The sequence below is a fragment of the Serinus canaria genome, chromosome 3 (genome assembly GCF_022539315.1).
Source record: "Serinus canaria isolate serCan28SL12 chromosome 3, serCan2020, whole genome shotgun sequence".
Lineage (NCBI taxonomy): Eukaryota > Metazoa > Chordata > Aves > Passeriformes > Fringillidae > Serinus > Serinus canaria.
Genome location: NC_066316.1, coordinates 112,161,198 through 112,177,371, shown reverse-complemented (window position 1 = coordinate 112,177,371; position 16,174 = coordinate 112,161,198). Strand labels below are relative to the sequence as shown.

At 52.8% G+C, this 16,174-nt stretch overlaps 1 protein-coding gene across 2 annotated transcripts in view; it reads right to left on the bottom strand.

Moving 5' to 3' along the window:
* Positions 1-326: 326 nt before the first annotated feature.
* OTOF (otoferlin) overlaps positions 327-16,174 on the bottom strand; it is a 41,623-nt gene continuing 25,775 nt past the window's right edge. For both annotated transcript variants that reach the window (XM_050972791.1, XM_050972790.1), the window contains exons 19-28: positions 14,272-14,399; positions 12,001-12,171; positions 11,272-11,432; positions 9,599-9,741; positions 8,757-8,845; positions 6,132-6,230; positions 2,697-2,938; positions 1,540-1,718; positions 1,300-1,400; positions 327-708 (exon numbers count right to left, since the gene is read on the bottom strand). In XM_050972791.1, the coding sequence (XP_050828748.1) occupies positions 528-708; positions 1,300-1,400; positions 1,540-1,718; positions 2,697-2,938; positions 6,132-6,230; positions 8,757-8,845; positions 9,599-9,741; positions 11,272-11,432; positions 12,001-12,171; positions 14,272-14,399 (1,494 nt within the window). In that variant the 3' untranslated portion in view covers positions 327-527. The remainder of the gene's footprint in view (positions 709-1,299; positions 1,401-1,539; positions 1,719-2,696; positions 2,939-6,131; positions 6,231-8,756; positions 8,846-9,598; positions 9,742-11,271; positions 11,433-12,000; positions 12,172-14,271; positions 14,400-16,174) is intronic.

Sequence of the window (16,174 nt, the reverse complement as noted above, 5' to 3'; positions counted from 1 at the left end):
GACCTCCAGAGTTCTGAGAGGAGCAGGGATGGTGCTGGCAGTGGGGACAGGCACTGAGGGTGCTCTCTGCCCTCACTCTGCTGGGGCTGGCACATCCCCAGCTGCTCCATCCCAGCTCCCTGCTCCATCCTGGATTCTGAACATCCCTCCAAGGAGCCTTTCTAGAGCACTCCTACAGCTCCAGCGAGGCAGCCCCAGCTCCCCCCTCCCTTCCCATGATCCCTAGGAAGGCACCAGCCATGACCCCAATGGGCAGAGACCTTGGAGACTCCCACAGGAGCCAGCTGGGCACCTCTCCCAGCCCCAGTGTGGGATGCAGAGTCTGGGGATCTTTGCCATGCTCCTGCCCCATTTCCCTGGCACTGAGTGGGACCCACAGAGAAGGAATGCAAAGAGGAGACCCCACAGCAGCAGCAGCAGCAGGGAGGAGATGCCCCCAGGGCTGCCCAGAGGTCACAGGGAGGAGAAGGACACGGAGCTGGGAAGGTTGAGCCTGGGGCTGGGGACATGGGAGACGCTCCAGCCCTTCATGCTCCCAGCAGCTTCTTGACCATGTATCCGGGCATGCTGTAGAGGAACAGGGCCACCATGATGAGGAGCAGCAGGGCCAGCACGATCTTGATGATGAGCCACTTGTAGCGGGTGCAGATGAGGTATTTGATGGACTTGAGCGGGTTCAGGAACCAGATGAATGACGTGTCTGGACGGCTGCAGGGGAACCAAACACCCATCGTTAATCCATCACCATTAATGGATTAGGGATGGGATCAGGGATTAATGGACCTTAAAGTTCATCTTGTTCCACCTCCTGCCATGGCAGGGACACCTTCCACCATCACAGGCTGCTCCCAATTTCTAGCCTGGCCTTGGGCACTGCCAGAGCTCCAAGGGAAGCCACAGCTGCTCTGGGCACCCTGTGCCAGGGCCTGCCCACCCTGCCAGAGAACAATTCCTCATTGCCAAGATCCCATCCAGCCCTGCCCTCTGGCAGTGGGAGCCATTCCCTGGGTCCTGTCCCTCTGTCCCTTGTCCCCAGTCCCTCTGCAGCTCTCCTGGAGCCCCTTCAGGCCCTGGCAGGAGCTCTGAGCTCTCCCTGGATCCTTCTCCTCTCCAGGTGAGCACACCCAGCTCTCCCAGCCTGGCTCCAGAGCAGAATGGCTCCAGACTTAGAACACCTCTGTGACCTCCTCTAGCCCCTTCCCAGCAGGTTTTGGGGCTCAGAGCTGGATGCAGTACTCCAGGTGGGAGCAGAATCCCATAATCCCAGGTCCCTGCTGCAGAGAGGCTTCTCCCACTCACTTGGGTTTCTCCAGGGGATCAGGCTCATTCCGAGCCAGCCCAGCAGGGGATTTCTCAGCCTCCTCCGCTGTCAGAAGGTGCAGCTCAGCCTCAACTTTGCCCTGCAGGGAGCAGAGAGCTGTGCTGAGGCCTGGGATGTGCTCCCAGGCCAGAAGGAACAAAGCCATGAGGGGGAAGCAGGGTGTCCACAAAGAGTGGACAGTCCTTAGGAGGCAAACCCTCCCTTTTCCCCATCCTTACGGTGATCTCCAGCTCATCGTTCTCATCTCTGGCCACGAACGGCCACCAGCCCTTGACCCGCTTCTGCTTGAAGATGGAGATCATGGGCAGCTCAGCCTCGTTGGTCACCATCTCCAGGCTGCACTGCTTGGACGTCTTGGCTCCCCGGGGGAAGCGGTTCAGGTCCAGCTCGATGGCCCCTGGCAGAACAAAGGGGAGGACAGAGGTTGGCATGCCAAAAAGGCAAAGTCCTTGGCTGGAGAGGGGTTGGACCAGCAACTCCTGCCCTGGGGAGCAGCTTTGAAGGTCTGGGAAGGAGAAACGGGGTGTCTTGGCTACAGGAGCAGTGGAGAAAAAGGATCTCAGAATCATGGAGACATGAAGGTTAGAAAGAGGTCCCAGATACTCGAGGCTAATCTGTGACTGATCCCCACCTTGTCCCCAGCCCAGAGCACTGAGTGCCACATCCAGGCCTTCCTTGGAAGGGCACTCCAAACCTCCCTGGGCAGTCCCTGCCAAGGCCTGACCACCCTTTCCATGCAGAAATTCCCCCTGATGTCCAACCTGAGCCTGCCCTGGCCCAGCCTGAGGCCATTTCCCCTTGTCCTGTCCCTCTTCCCTGGCAGCAGAGCCCGACCCCCCCTGGCTGTCCCCTCCTGTCAGGGAGTTTTTCAGACCCACAAGGGCCCCCCTGAGCCTCCTTTTCTCCAGGCTGAGCCCCTTCCCAGCTCCCCCAGCCTCTCCTGGGGCTCCATTCCCTTCCCAGCTCCATTCCCTGGACACGCTCCAGCCCCTCCACGTCTCTCCCTGCAAGAGGGGCCCAGAGCTGCCCCCAGCACTGGAGGTGCCCCAGCAGTGCCAGCACAGCGGACGGGCACTGCCCTGGCCCTGCTGCCACCCCAGAGCTGGCACAGCCCAGGGACCATTGGCTGCTCACACACCTGGGCTCATGTCCAGCTGCTGGCACAGCACCCCCAGGGCCTTTCCCACCCCCCTTTCCCAGCCTGGAGCACTCAGTGGGGTTGGTGTGACCCCAGTTCAGGACCTGGCCCTTATCCTTGGCCCACGGATCCAGCCTGTCCAGGACCTTCTGCAGACCTTTCCTGCCGTCTCATCCCACCTGCTCCATCCAGCAGCAGCTCAGGGGGTTTGTGGGGTGCTCTGGACCCTGCACGTACCCAGGAAATCATCGGCTGAGAAGTGATCGGCATCCCAGACCTGCAGGGTGAGGCGGGCCGGGATCTTGTACTCGGTCTCATCCCAGGAGAACATGGATTCCTTCTTGGAGATGACGATCTTCTCCTCGGCCATCAGGTAGTCGAAGGGGAAGATGTAGCGCCAGTTGAAGTTGCCTTCACCAGTGAGGGAGTGGTAATGGACATCCGTGTCCTGCTTGTCCTCCTGCTGCCCCTTCAGCCACCTGCAGGGCCCGGAGAGGTGAGAGGGGGACACAGGTTTACATGGGGCAGGAGAGGGGACAGGACTACCCTCTTCAGGCAGCCAGGGTGTCTCCAGGACTGAAAAAACCTAAAAGTTATAAACAAGGGGATGGGGCAGCTCCAGGCACTGCAGCAGGAAATCCAGGGGGCAGGAGGATGCCAGAGGGAATAGAGAACCTCAGGAGAAGGAGATTCAAGGGGGTTGTCTGAGGGCTTACCCTGGGTGAGGAGATGTGGAGGAGTTGTACAGGAGCTGGAAGCAATGCTGGGGAGGATGGAGCAGAGCAGGATGGAAAAAGGATCAGAAGTTTGGACATGGGACTGGAGGGACAGGGCAATGGGAATGGCTTTCCACTGGAAAAGGGGAGATTTGGGTGGGATATTGGAAAGGAATTCTTTCCTGTGAGGGTGGGCAGGCCCTGGCACAGGGTGCCAGAGAAGCTGTGGCCACCCCTGGACCCCTGAAATTGTCCAAGGCTGTTCCAAGCCTGGTCCAACCTGGATTTGGACACTTCCAGGGATGGAAGGTCCTCAAATTCCAGAGGGATGGAGCTGCTGGGATGGCTCCAAGGTGTAGTCAAAGCTCAGGGTTTTGCTTGGATTCCTTGGAGCTCCATCCCACAGGATTTGTCTGTTGAGAGAGAACCATGGTTTGGAGCAGCCTGGGACAGTGGAAAATGTCCCCACCCAAGGGAAGGGCTGGGATGGGATGAGGTTTAAAGTCCTTTCCTATATCATGATTCCCTGACTCTCTGATGTGGTGAAGTTCTGGAAGGGGCTTTTTTCCCTTCCTGCTGAAGGAGGGTGAAGCAGAGATGGGAACAAACCAACGGAACCACCACCACCAGCTTGGCTCCAGACTCTGGGATTGGAGCTGGCAGGGTGGAAATGCCATGAGGGGACATCAAGACAAGCTCAGAGAGGGGCAGAGGGGACTGAATGGTGCTTTAAGTTTTAGCTTTTCTTTTTTTCAGACTCTGTACTGCTTTAGTGTGTAGTTCTGAGCTTCATATTAGGGGATGGTGAGCTCTGTTCACAGAGTGGGTGACAAAAATTACTTCTCTAGCTGGGGACCAAGGACAAATGATCCAAATCTCAGGCCCAAGAGCACAAACAATGTGGGCTGAAGAGACAAAAACAAGAAGGATTGGACTTCATAACCTAAAGCTGTAATAGGATGATTAACTCCAATATCAAATGGACCAGAACTTATAAAAGTGTGAAAACTCATGACCCATTATCCATCTTGGGTGTAGCCCTGGCTGGGCTCTTGTGCTGCCCAAGGTGAATCCTTTAAAGGCTTTTTAATAAATCCCTACTTTATTCCTTTAATTCTGCCCAGCCTCTGTTCTAGGTGACCTCTATAGCAATCAGTTTTTGGCAACTCTGCCAGGACAGAAAAGCATCTGAAAAACTCCTGAACCAAAGGATCACCCAGCTCCTGCCCCCTACTCTCACTGGTACCCCCAGGGGTGCCCAGCTGAGGTCCAGAAGGTACCAGAGCCCAAGAATCCTCTGAATGAAGGAGGTATTTTGTCTGATACCTTCTGGACTGCAGCTGGGGCCCCTCCTGGGAGTGCTGGCAGGAGTGGAGGGCAGGAGCTGCGTGTTCCTCATCCAGGGGGGTTTCCAGATGCCCTCTGTCCCTTTGTGGTCAACAAAACTGATGCCTTGGGAAGGCTGACCTAGAACAGGGACTGGACAGAGCTAAAGAATAAAGCAGAGATTTATTAAAGGATCTCCTGCATGGATCCAGCTTGGGCAGCACCAGAGCCCAGCCTGGGCTGCACCCAAGATGAACCAAAATGGTCCCAAAATGCACGGCCGGGCACAGGGTCTGTCACTCGGATCAGTTCTCCATTTGCACCTTGCAGTTCATTGTCCCATTCCAGCTTTAGGTTATCAAGTCCCACCCTGCTTGTTTTTCTCTCTTCTGTTTGTGCTCCTGGGCTGAGATTTGGGTGATTTGTCCTTGGTCCCCAGCTAGAGAAGAAATTGTTTTGTCTCCCTGCTCTGTGCAGAGAGCTCACCATCCCCTAATATGAAGCTCAGACCCACACACCAAAGCAGCACAGAATCTGAAAAATAGAAAAATATAAAATTATATAAATAGAAAAGCTAAAACCTGAGGCATCAGCAGCACCTGAGTTGGGTGCTAAAGGCATCACAAGCAGTGACACCTTGTCACCCCTTGACAGAGACGTCCTGTGGAGGATCAGACAGCCACAGAAGCTGAGCTGGGGATCGCTGCCAACATCCTGGTCCTGGTGCAGTGGGAGAGATAAACTCAGGGCAAGAACAAAAATTAAGACATCCCACCTGGTCACTCTGAGTGCTCTGAGGAGAGAAGATGTAACAAGGACATCGCTGGTGCAAGAGGATGTAACAGGGACTTGGGAACTGAAAAGATTGTGTTGCTAAGGGAACGGGGGCAAGGGGGTCAGAGTGGGGAATTTTGTGTGGAAGTGGAGGAACTGTAAATATTGGTCATTAGGGTAATAAACTGACTTTGCTTGCACACAGCATGGTCTGTGTCTCTCAGCCTCTGCAACGCCAGGCGTCTCCTCTCCTGCCAGGAAATTGTCACAATCCAAAACCACCCCAGTGGCATTCCAGAAAAGCCCCCACAGCTCCAAGAGGGTGTGCAGCCAAGGAGAGGGGGAGAAGCAGGAAACAGCATGGAAGATGCCAGCAGCGTCTTTGGAATCTCACCAGAGGCAAGAAAGAGACTCTAAGTAAACATCCCCACCAAGAACCTGGCCAAAATGATGACACATCCATCCCCTTTCCCTCGTGTCCTCTCCACGCTGGATTCTCCCCAGAGAGGAGATGAGGGCCCCCAAATTCTCCAGTCCCACCTCCAAGCATGGCACAGAAGTAGATGAGAACACATCCACCCGGTCCTGGCTGGTTTTGGGTCCCCCAGCACCACCCATGTCCAACCACAGCAGGGACTGGCGCCCACCCTGGGAGAGGCGGAGGTGGCTCCGATGGAATTCCAGGCTGTACATACCCCCCGACACAAATGTCACTGGATTTCTTCCCAGTGGAATTCTGTACCTATCCCCTGACAAAAATGTCACTGGATTTCTCCCAGTGGAATTCCTGGCTGTACCTACCCCCTGACAAAAATGTCACTGGATTTCTCCCAGTGGAATTCCTGGCTGTACCTACCCCCTGACAAAAATGTCACTGGATTTCTCCCCGGTGAAGTAGTCATCGTCCTCCAGGATGACCTCGTCGGTGTTCCACACGATCACCCTGAGCTCATACCTGCCAGAGGGATGGAAAAGGAGGTGAGGCACGGGAGCAAGGAATGGGAGCAGGGAATGGGAGCAGGGAATGGGATAGGAAAGGGCAGGGTGGTGCTGCCAGAAAGCAGAGCCGGCTGCCAGGAACAGGGAACTGCTCACAGGGATCTGTCCCCAGGATCTGGAGGGCAGGATCAGGGACAGGAGGGGATCTCAACCATGGAGATGATTGCAGGGATGGGACTCTTCCTATGGGACCAGGCTGGGAGAGCTGGGAATGTTCACCAGGAGAAAGATCCAGGGAGAGCTCAGAGCCCCTTCCAGTGCCTGAAGGGGTTTCAGGAGAGCTGGAGAGGAACTGGGGACAAGGCATGGAGGGACAGGACCCAGGGAATGGCTCCCACTGCCAGAGGGCAGGGCTGGATGGGATCTTGGGAAGGAATTCCTGGCTGGGAGGGTGAGGAGGGGCTGGGATGGAATTCCCAGAGCAGCTGTGGCTGCCCTGGATCCCTGGCAGTGTCCAAGTCTTGGACAGGGCTCGGAGCACCCTGGGATAGTGGAAGGTGTCCCTATTGAACATGTTGAGCTTTAAGGTCTCCTTCCACCCAAACCATTCCACGATTCCATGATCTCCATGGGATCTCCCAGATCAGCCTCACCAGGGTGAGCCAGGAACCAAGGGAAATTTTCCATCCTCTGCTCCCAGTCTCTGCAAAGAGCTTGCCAAAGGCTCAGTGGGGCAGCCTAGACTTGGATTTTGGGAGATTTCTGACCAAAATTGGGTGTGAAAAACAACCAGAGCCCAACTCTGTTCCTGCTCTCCCCCCTTTACTCAACAGGGCTGTGATTCTCCCAAAAACAGGCTCAGAGTCCTCCTGAGGACTCCAGGAGATTTGGGGTCTCCAGGGAATTCCCAGCAGGCTGGGGAGCTTCCCATCACTTCTGCTGGGCTGGGAATTTCTTGATGGTGAAACACAAACCATAAACAAAACCCATAAATGAGCTGTGGGAAGGCTTGTGGAAAATAAGGAGAACTTCACCATGGCAGATTTCCCCCAGGTGGCTGCAATTTGTGACCAAATTAAGAACCACGAGAAAACTGTTTTTCCTCTTTTAAAGAAGTCTCCATAACATTAAACAAGAAGGATTTCTCTCCCTCAGTAAACTTTTAAAAAGAGATTATTTTAGCGGCACTAAACTGACTAGAAATTTTAAGTTTTGTTTCTTTACATTACCAGCAGGAAAAAAAAAAAAAAAAAGTTGTAGGGAGAGGAACCAGCAGGAAAAAAAAAAAGTTGTAGGGAGAGGAAAAGTGTTAAAAAAAGTTTGTCTTAATTCTCACTACTTTTTTTTTTTTAATCACCATTAATAAAATTTTCTTTGTACTCTTTTAAAGTTTTAAGCCTTCTTTACCTTTCTCCTAATCCTGTCTCGCAACAAGAAATAAATACACTAGTAATTAACCAATACCAAAACCTACCACACTCTTCAGTACTTTGAAATCTTAAAAGAAGAAACTTTGAAATCTTGAAATCTTAAAATTAAGAAATTCTCAAATTAGCAAAACATCTTTAAATTAAGAAACTCTCAAATTAGCAAAATTAGCGGACTATACAAAATAGTTTTTCCCAGTTTCAAACCAAAACCTCCACACCAATGAAGTGGGAGTGGGTGGAGGAAGAGCACAATCCCAGCTCCTGCAGTGAGGGGAGGCTGGAAGGAGGCTCAGCACACGCGGCCAGAGCACCTCACTGGATGTGCCAGGAGGTCTCCAGGTGAGGGAAGTGGATTTCCAACTTCCTTAACCCCCTCCTTTGGGATCTCCCTCTGGCAGTGCCCTGGCTGAACCCATCCATGGGATTCCATCACCTTTTCCTTTTCTCCTGCCTGTCCCAGCTGTGCCTCTCCCAGCAGGGATCCAGGGATGTTCTCTCCACCCAAAGCTGACTGGGATGCACAAGAGGCTCCCATTGGGATTTCCAGTGCCATCCCTGTATCCCAGCCCTGGGGACAGGAAAATGAGCACAAGGACCAAGGCCAGCAGGGTGAGAAAGGACTAGAAGGGATATTGAGGGAAGAAATGTCCTTCTTCCCCCTCTGTGTGCTGTCTGTGCCTGCTCTTTCCTGCTTGGAATGCTGTCCCAGAGGCCTCCACCACTCTTCCTACTGTCCACCACCTCCTGGAAAAGCCCGATCCAAACTGCCCTGGGATAACCCTGCTCCTGCCCAGGAGAGGCTCAGGGCTGGGCACTCTGCTCTGCCCAGGGAGCGATGGAATTTCCCAGTTCACACAGGAAGGAAAGATTGGGATCTGCAGGGGATGGAAGATGTGGGATCCCACCCTCAGGAGCAGCTCTGGAACTGCCTCCGGTGTTGGGATCTCTGGGAATGGCAGCATGGATGAGGAAGCCAAGCAGAGGGCTGGGCTGGCCATGGAGCAGCAGCAGGCGATGGAAGAAGCCCGGCTCCATCTCCAACCTCTCATTTTCCTTCCCCATTTTTTGGCTGGGCTGCCAACCAATCCCAGTAATTTCCTGAAGTTCCTTACTTCTTTGGTTTCCTAGGAGAAATATCAATGGCAGGGCCAGGCGCTGGCATATCCATGGGGAACATGTCCACCCACATCTCCAGGCGGCCCTGTGGGGTGGGAGAGGCACAATCAGTTCCCTCTGTCCCCTCCCCACCAGTGTCCCTCTCTTCCCACATCCATCACCCTGGCCATGTGGAGTGGGACAAGCTTCTCCCATGCCAAAAATCCTTCTCCACCCCTGCAGAAACATCTCATGGAGGGGGTGAAACTGGATGGGTTTTAAGGCCCTTTCAGCCCAAACTATTCCGTGATTCCATGATCTCCATGTGAGCCTGGATCAGCCTCACCAGGGTGAGCCAAGCTCCAAGGGGAGCTTTTCTTCCTCTGCTCCCAACCTCTGCAAAGAGTTTGTCAAAGGCTCAATGGGGCAGCCCAGGATTGGATTTGGGGGAATTTCTACCAATATTGTGTCTGCAAAATGACCAGAACCTAACTCTGTTCCCACTCTCCCCCTTTAGTCAACAGGGCTGTGATTCCCCCCAAAACTGGCTCAGAGTCCTCCTGAGGGCTCCAGGAGGCTTGGCATCTCCAGGGAATTCCCAGCACTGCCTTTTGTGCCCAGGAGCCTGTGGGTTTCCAGTCCCTTCTGCTTGGGAATCTGTTGGGAATTTTGCTCCCAGGTGCCCAGATGTGAATCAAGGGAATCAGGAGGGATTGTGGGATGTGAAATGGATGAGGATGGATCAAGAGGCACTGGAGATTTTCTCTGCTGGCCTCCCGGGGTGACCTGCCCACCCTGAGGTGAGTTAGGGCTGCGCTGGCCCCCATGGGCTGCCCCCAGTCCCGTTGGAATGTAAGACCTGCTCGATGCCCGGCTTGTCGGGGTTGAGCAGCGGCCGCGTCTCCACGTGCTCGGGGACGAGGCGACAGCCAGCTCGCGGGATGTCCTCCCAGTGCCGCAGCACTGCCAGTGCCAGGTGCTCATCTGTCGGCTTCTTCTGGCCTGGAGGACAAAGGGGAGCTCGGACAGCTGGGACAGGGACACAGGGACAGCAAAGCACCCAGGGCCTCCACCTGTGCTCCAAGGTGCAGAACTGCCTCATCCTTTCCATCCCTTGGGAACACTTTGTCCCAAGGGTTGCAGAACTGTCCCAAGGTGTAGAACTGCCTCATCCTCTCCATCCCTTGGGATAAAGTGTTCCCAAGGGATGGAGAAGATGGGGCAGCTCTGCAACCCTTGGGACAGTGTTCCCAAGGGATGGAGAGGATGAGGCAGAACTGTCCCAAGGTGCAGAACTGCCTCATCCTCTCCATCCTTTTGTAGGAACACATTGTCCCAAAGGTCGCAGAACTGTCCCAAGATGCAAACCTGCCTAATCCTCTCCATCCCTTGGGAACACTTTATCCCAAGGGTTACAGAACTGTCCCGAGGTGTAGAACTGTCTCATCCTCTCCATCTTTTCTGGGAACACTTTTCCCCAAGGGTCTCAGAACTGTGCCAAGGTGCAGAACTGCCTCATCCTCTCCATCCCTTGGGAACACTTTATCCCAAGGGTTGCAGAACACTCCCAAGGGTTGCAGAACTTCCTCATCCTCTCTGTCCCTTTGGAACTCTTTGTCCCAAGGGTTGCAGAACTGTCCCAAGGTGTAGAACTGCCTCATCCTCTCCATCCCTTGGGATAAAGTGTTCCCAAGGGATGGAGAAGATGGGGCAGCTCTGCAACCCTTGGAACAGTGTTCCCAAGGGATGGAGAGGATGAGGCAGAACTGTCCCAAGGTGCAGAACTGCCTCATCCTCTCCATCCTTTGGGAACACTTTATCCCAAGGGTTGCAGAACTGTCCCAAGGGGTGCAGAACTGCCTCATCCTCTCCATCCCTTGGGACCACTTTGTCCCAATGGTTGCAGAGCTGCCTCATCCTCTCCATCCCTTGGGAACACTTAATCCCTCAGCTGACACTTCCTAACTCCCCTTACCTCTCCCCAATCCTTGTAGAAGGTTCAGACCCCCATTCAGTTTTCCCTGTCTGAACCACTCCCATGCCCACTGACCACATTTTCCTTCTTTCCTTCACCCCTCCTGGCCTATTTCCCTCTTTCTTGGGCACACTGAGTGTGTTGGGACACAACTCTCATCTCCCATTGTTTGGGAATGCATTTCCATGGGTAACAATCTCCTAAATGCTGGAGGTGTCTCCATGGCTTTTGGGACATGCACTGCTTGGAGGGCATTTCCAGAGGCAGCTTTGGGTGTCTGTGGATGTTCTTGAGTGATTCCAAGAGGAACCCTCTGGTCTGGAGGGTCTGTAGGACTTTGTAACTGGTTTCATACTGGGATGGTGCCTGCAGGGCTGGGTGATGCACCCACCACACCTGTTTGGGGGGTTGGACTGGATGACCTTCAAAGGTCCACTTCAAACCACTCCATGATTCAAACTACTGAGATTCCATCCCTGGATGATGAGGAGACCCCCCCCAGACCCCTGCTCTGCTCCAGAACCTCCATCCCATGGGGTGATCCCACAGGGCCATACCATTTTCATCCTCAATCTCCGTGGGGCCGGTGAAGACCCTGTTGGCAACTTTCACTCTTCCCCCAGGCCCGAAGTGCGGCCCATCCACTTTTCCCTCTTTGCACAGCTTGGACAGGATTTGGGAGGGCTTCATGGGGTCACGCCAGGTGTTGTACCCGTGGCTGGGAACAGGAGGGCAAGATCAGACAAAAAATGTTGCGAGGACAAAGAAATTTTTTCCCTTTTGCCAGGAAAAAGCCCCCACTGCACCATGAAGCAGCTAGAATTCCCAGAGAAAGAATTTGAGGCAGTAAAGGTGAACTTTAGAGCAAATCTGATGCCTCTGTGCCCCTTTTTCAAACACCTTCCACCCCAATTTGGCTCAGACCTGGAATTCCCAGTGCATTCCGCTTGATTCCTGATGCTCGGCATCGCCCCATTTGCTCTACTGCCATTTCAGCCCTAACCTCACACCTCTTCCCAGTCCCACCAGTTCCCCCAGTCCCTCCCTCCTCCCCTGGGCTCCTGATGTCCCATTCCACTGCTCCCTAATGCTGGTGACAAAACCAGGGATAGCACAGACTCCTCCATTCATCCCTGCTCCTTGCAGGGTGTGAGGTTTTTCCCAAAACAAATCATTCCAGGATCAGCAGGCAGTGAAGGGGGGCAATTCCTGTGGGAGCTCTGGGTGGGAGGTGACACAGAGGAGGGTCCAGGTGGGAGGTGGGACAGGGAAGGCTTTTCCCATACATGGAGTAGGTCTGGGACACGCCGCAGGTCGCCCGGTGCTTGCTGTAGAAGCGATTCTCCAGGTCGATCTTGGTCTCCCCAATGAGGTCGTCAGTGCCCACCAAATCCCAGTCGTACACAGCCACGGTCAGCATGGACTCCATGGGGAAGGTGGCCTCGATGTCGAAGGATCTGGGATTGGAGGAAGCAAAGAAAAGCTGCTGTAGGGTCTGGCTGCCACTCAGGACAGAGGTGTGTCTGCTCCAGTCCATGGATGCTGTTCTGTGTGCATCCATCACTGCAGCATTTCTGAGATTGGGTTAAACTCAACCACCAGCCCTCAACAGGAGGGAAAATCCTTGACCTGGATGTCCCAACACCCCTGAGGCTGAGTGTTCCAGATTGCAAGGCAAGACGTATTCTATTACCATCTGCATGGCAGTTGTCTTTTGTTGTGGTGTAAAGCTAGGTTCTGCCCCTCAGCTGTGATTACTTCCTCCTCGCCTGTCCCCTGCCCTGTTCCTGATTACTGTGTCAAGTTCCACATTCCAGCAAGGGTATCGTGTGATTGGCAGAAGTTCAAAAGATGCTCTTCAGACCTGGAGTCATTGGCCTGTCCAGGTGTCATTGTCCCCTGAGACCCTCCCCGTCCCACCTGGTTGGTGGCTCACCTATCCTCCCTCCCACCTTCCTGTGAGATAAAAAGGCATTGGAGCCATGTGGTCGGGGTCTGTCGAACTGTACTGAGATTCAGAACTGTAATACCTTGGAATAAATTCTGGATTTAACTCTCTGGCAGAACCTGCTCTCTTTCTCTTCACCATCTCCTGGACTTTTTCCACTAGAGGTAAACTGAGTTCTGCTTTGCATGGGCCTATTTTGAGTGCTTAATAGTAACTGCCTGCGAGCAGAAGGTGTCTCTGAGGAGAAATATCCCCAGTAGTCACCTCTAGCTCAGGTACAATCAACAGTCTTTTGTCAAGTGGGCAGTTTTCCTTATCTCTCGCTGAGTGATCACAATCACTCCTCCCTCGGGAGGGGATATCTGCTGATAACGAGCTGTTGAATGTCACTGCATGGCTGATAAGAACTACAGCATCCCATTGTGAGATGCTCCGCCCAGAGGGAGGAGCCAAGTGTTTCTACCCAGATATAATCTGGAGGTTCTAGAACACCAGCACGGCTTTTCCACTGGATTTCCCAGAGGAACAGCAACTGCCTGTTCTTCCACTGGATCTTCAGAAGAAGACTTACACCCTTTTCTGTCACCGATATGTTTTATGAAAAATCCTTTCCTTAGGATTTTTCCCCTCCTGAGAAGCTGAGAGGCCTCAGGAACAAACTGTAAACAATTCTTATCTGCTGCTGTGGAATGCAACAGGGGGAATCTGTGATTGGCCTCATCTGGCTGTTTCTAATTAAGGACCAATCACAGATCACCTGCCCAGACGGTCTTGGTCAGAGACAAGCCTTTGTTATTCATTCCTTTTCTATTCTTAGCTTAGCCTTCTTAGCTCAGCCTTCTCTATTCTTTTAGTATAGTTTTAATATATTATCTATCATTAAATAATAAATTGAGCCTTTTGATACATGGAGTCAACTTTCTCATCTCTTCCCTCATCCTGGGACCCTGGTGGACAATACCTCACCTTTTCTACAGGATCTCTGCTCCAGCAGAACCACACCTGACACTCCAAGAGGACTGCAGCCTCATTTCCAACTGGATTGCTACCAACACCCTGACCAACAGGGTGTCAGATTGAGTTCTGACTCTGTCAGTGTTGTTCTAGTGTACTGCGTTGTTTTATTTTACCCTTTTATTTTCTTCCCTGTTAAAGAAATATTATTTCCTGCTCACATATTTTTTGCCTTAGAGCCCCTTAATTTAAAATTCATAGCAATTCGGAAGGGTGGGGAGGGTTTACATTCTCCATTTCAGGGGAGGCTCCTGCCTTCTTTAGCAGACTCCTGTCTTTCCAAACCAAGACACTGAGTTTGTGTCTTATTCTCACTCAAATTTAGGTCTAATGATTCCTAAGCAGGTGTTTCACCTTGATCAGATAAATTTCAGGTTCATCTCTTAAACATGCAGTGCTATGCTGACCACACCTTGGCAAAGAAGGACATCCTGGAAGGACATCCACACTGTGGGATAAATCCCACAAATAAAGCTAAATAATTAAGCTAAATAAATAAAGATAAATCTAGCTCAAGGAGCAGCCAAGGGACACCTGAGCTGCAGGTCTGACACCAAGCTCAGGCTCAGCTCAGCAGTTCCAGGCGCAGACTTACTTCCCAAAAACAGGGTTCAGCTGCTTGGAGATGTAGTTCTCCTTGTCCTTGATGTCCGTCTTGCCCAGCTTGATGGCGATGTAGGGATCGGCTTTCCCGTTGATGTCAGCTGGGTGGAGATCCGTGGCCTGCAGGGTACAGGTGGGAAAGGTCAGCACTGTCCACAGCAGCCAAGGATTCAGGGATGGGCCCGTTCTCCATCCCTGATGATGGGTTTCTCTTTGAGCCAGGTCTTAGGAGCTCTCAGAGAACCCATCACACCCGAGATAGCTCAGCTACCCAGAACGGCATAAAATTATCAGGGTGGCTTCTGAGGTAGTGTTGGAAACAGAAAAAGTCTTAATAAAAGGTAAAACACAGCTCTTTCAGAGAAAAACCCAAGCCATGGGCAAGAAGTTCTTGCTCCTTCCAAAACACTCCACAAAAGCAATTTCCTTTGTTCTCTTCATTTTCTAGTGAATTACCTAGGCAGGACCTCTTGGCCTCTGTCCAGTTAATGACCCCAGGTTTGAGGTGAAGTCCCAAAGGTCCTATGAGGTGTCTTTTTACCAAATTGAGGAGAGAAACTTCTGGGCTTTTTTCCTTTTTCAGCATACAAAGGATAATTTGGTCACTCTGTCAACAGGGGGCACATTCCTGCACCCTGAAAACATCCAGTTACTTCAGTCCCTAAACAGAGTGTCTTGGATTGAAATGGGGATAAAATGGTGTCCTGGATTAAACTGGGAATATTCCTGCCTCAGGTAAATCCCAGTCCTAGTTTAAGGAGAGTTTGGAACTGGATTTGTCCTGAGATGTCGCCACTGTGACCTTTGGAATCTCAGCAGAGGCAGGAAAGAGACTCTCAGGAAACACTCCCAGCAAGAACCTGGCCGAGATGCTGAGACATCCAACCCCTTCTCCTCATGTCCTCTCCATGCTGGATTCTCCCAAGAGAGCGGGTGAGGACCCCCAAACTCTCCAGTCCCACCTCCAAGCATGGCACAGCAGCAGATGAGAACACATCCACTCAGCCCTGGCTGGTTTTGGGGTTGACCAAGCTGGTGTCTGCTATTCCAGCCTGGTGATGGATGGGAGACTCCGTATCCCAGCAGGAAGCAGCTCTGAATGGAGAACCAGGCTGGCAGGAAACGGAGCCAAAAGTAGGTTCTGTTTGCAACATACTGGGACAAGGTGGTGGCAAGGGGCAGCCCAGGTGCTTCCAGCAGGATCCCAAGTGCCTGTCTACAGAATCCCAGGCTTGGAGACAGGGGGATGATCAGTTCAGGGGTCAGGAAGTGACTTTTCCCAGAGCACATTCCATATAAAGAGGAAAAACTTGCATTGGCTGGATCATGTCGATGATCACAGAACGTGTGTTCAAGGAGGTGCCGTGCCCTTCACAAGGATCTCCTCAATCCTGCCAGATCCCATTCCACCCTTTTCCTCCCATTCTCTCCCATCCTGAACCATCACCAGGGTGGTGGAGTGACTGTGGAACAAACCAACACCTCACACTACAGGCTGATCCAAACTATCCATGGGAATTGAGCACTAGGACCTGCCGGTCCATCCCACCTGCTGGAGAGACATCTCTGGATCTGGCAGGAGCATGGATCTGTCCTGTTCCCAGTGTGGGGAGCGCACAGCCCTGGAGACAGCATTGGGTCTGGATATCCTGGGATGTCCCTGAACAGCTTGGGATAGTGGGAGGTGTCCCTGCCCATAGCAGGGGTGGAGTGGGATGGACTTTTACGTCCCTTCCCACCCAAACCATTCCATTCCCAACCATTCCTTCCCACCCAAACCAAAGAGCTGCTTCAGTCCTCAAGCTGCATCCTGGGTCCTGAGGCAGGTGATGCATCAGGTTTGGCTTTTCTATTTTTCAGATTCTGTGCTGCTTTAGTGTGTGGGTCAGGGCTTC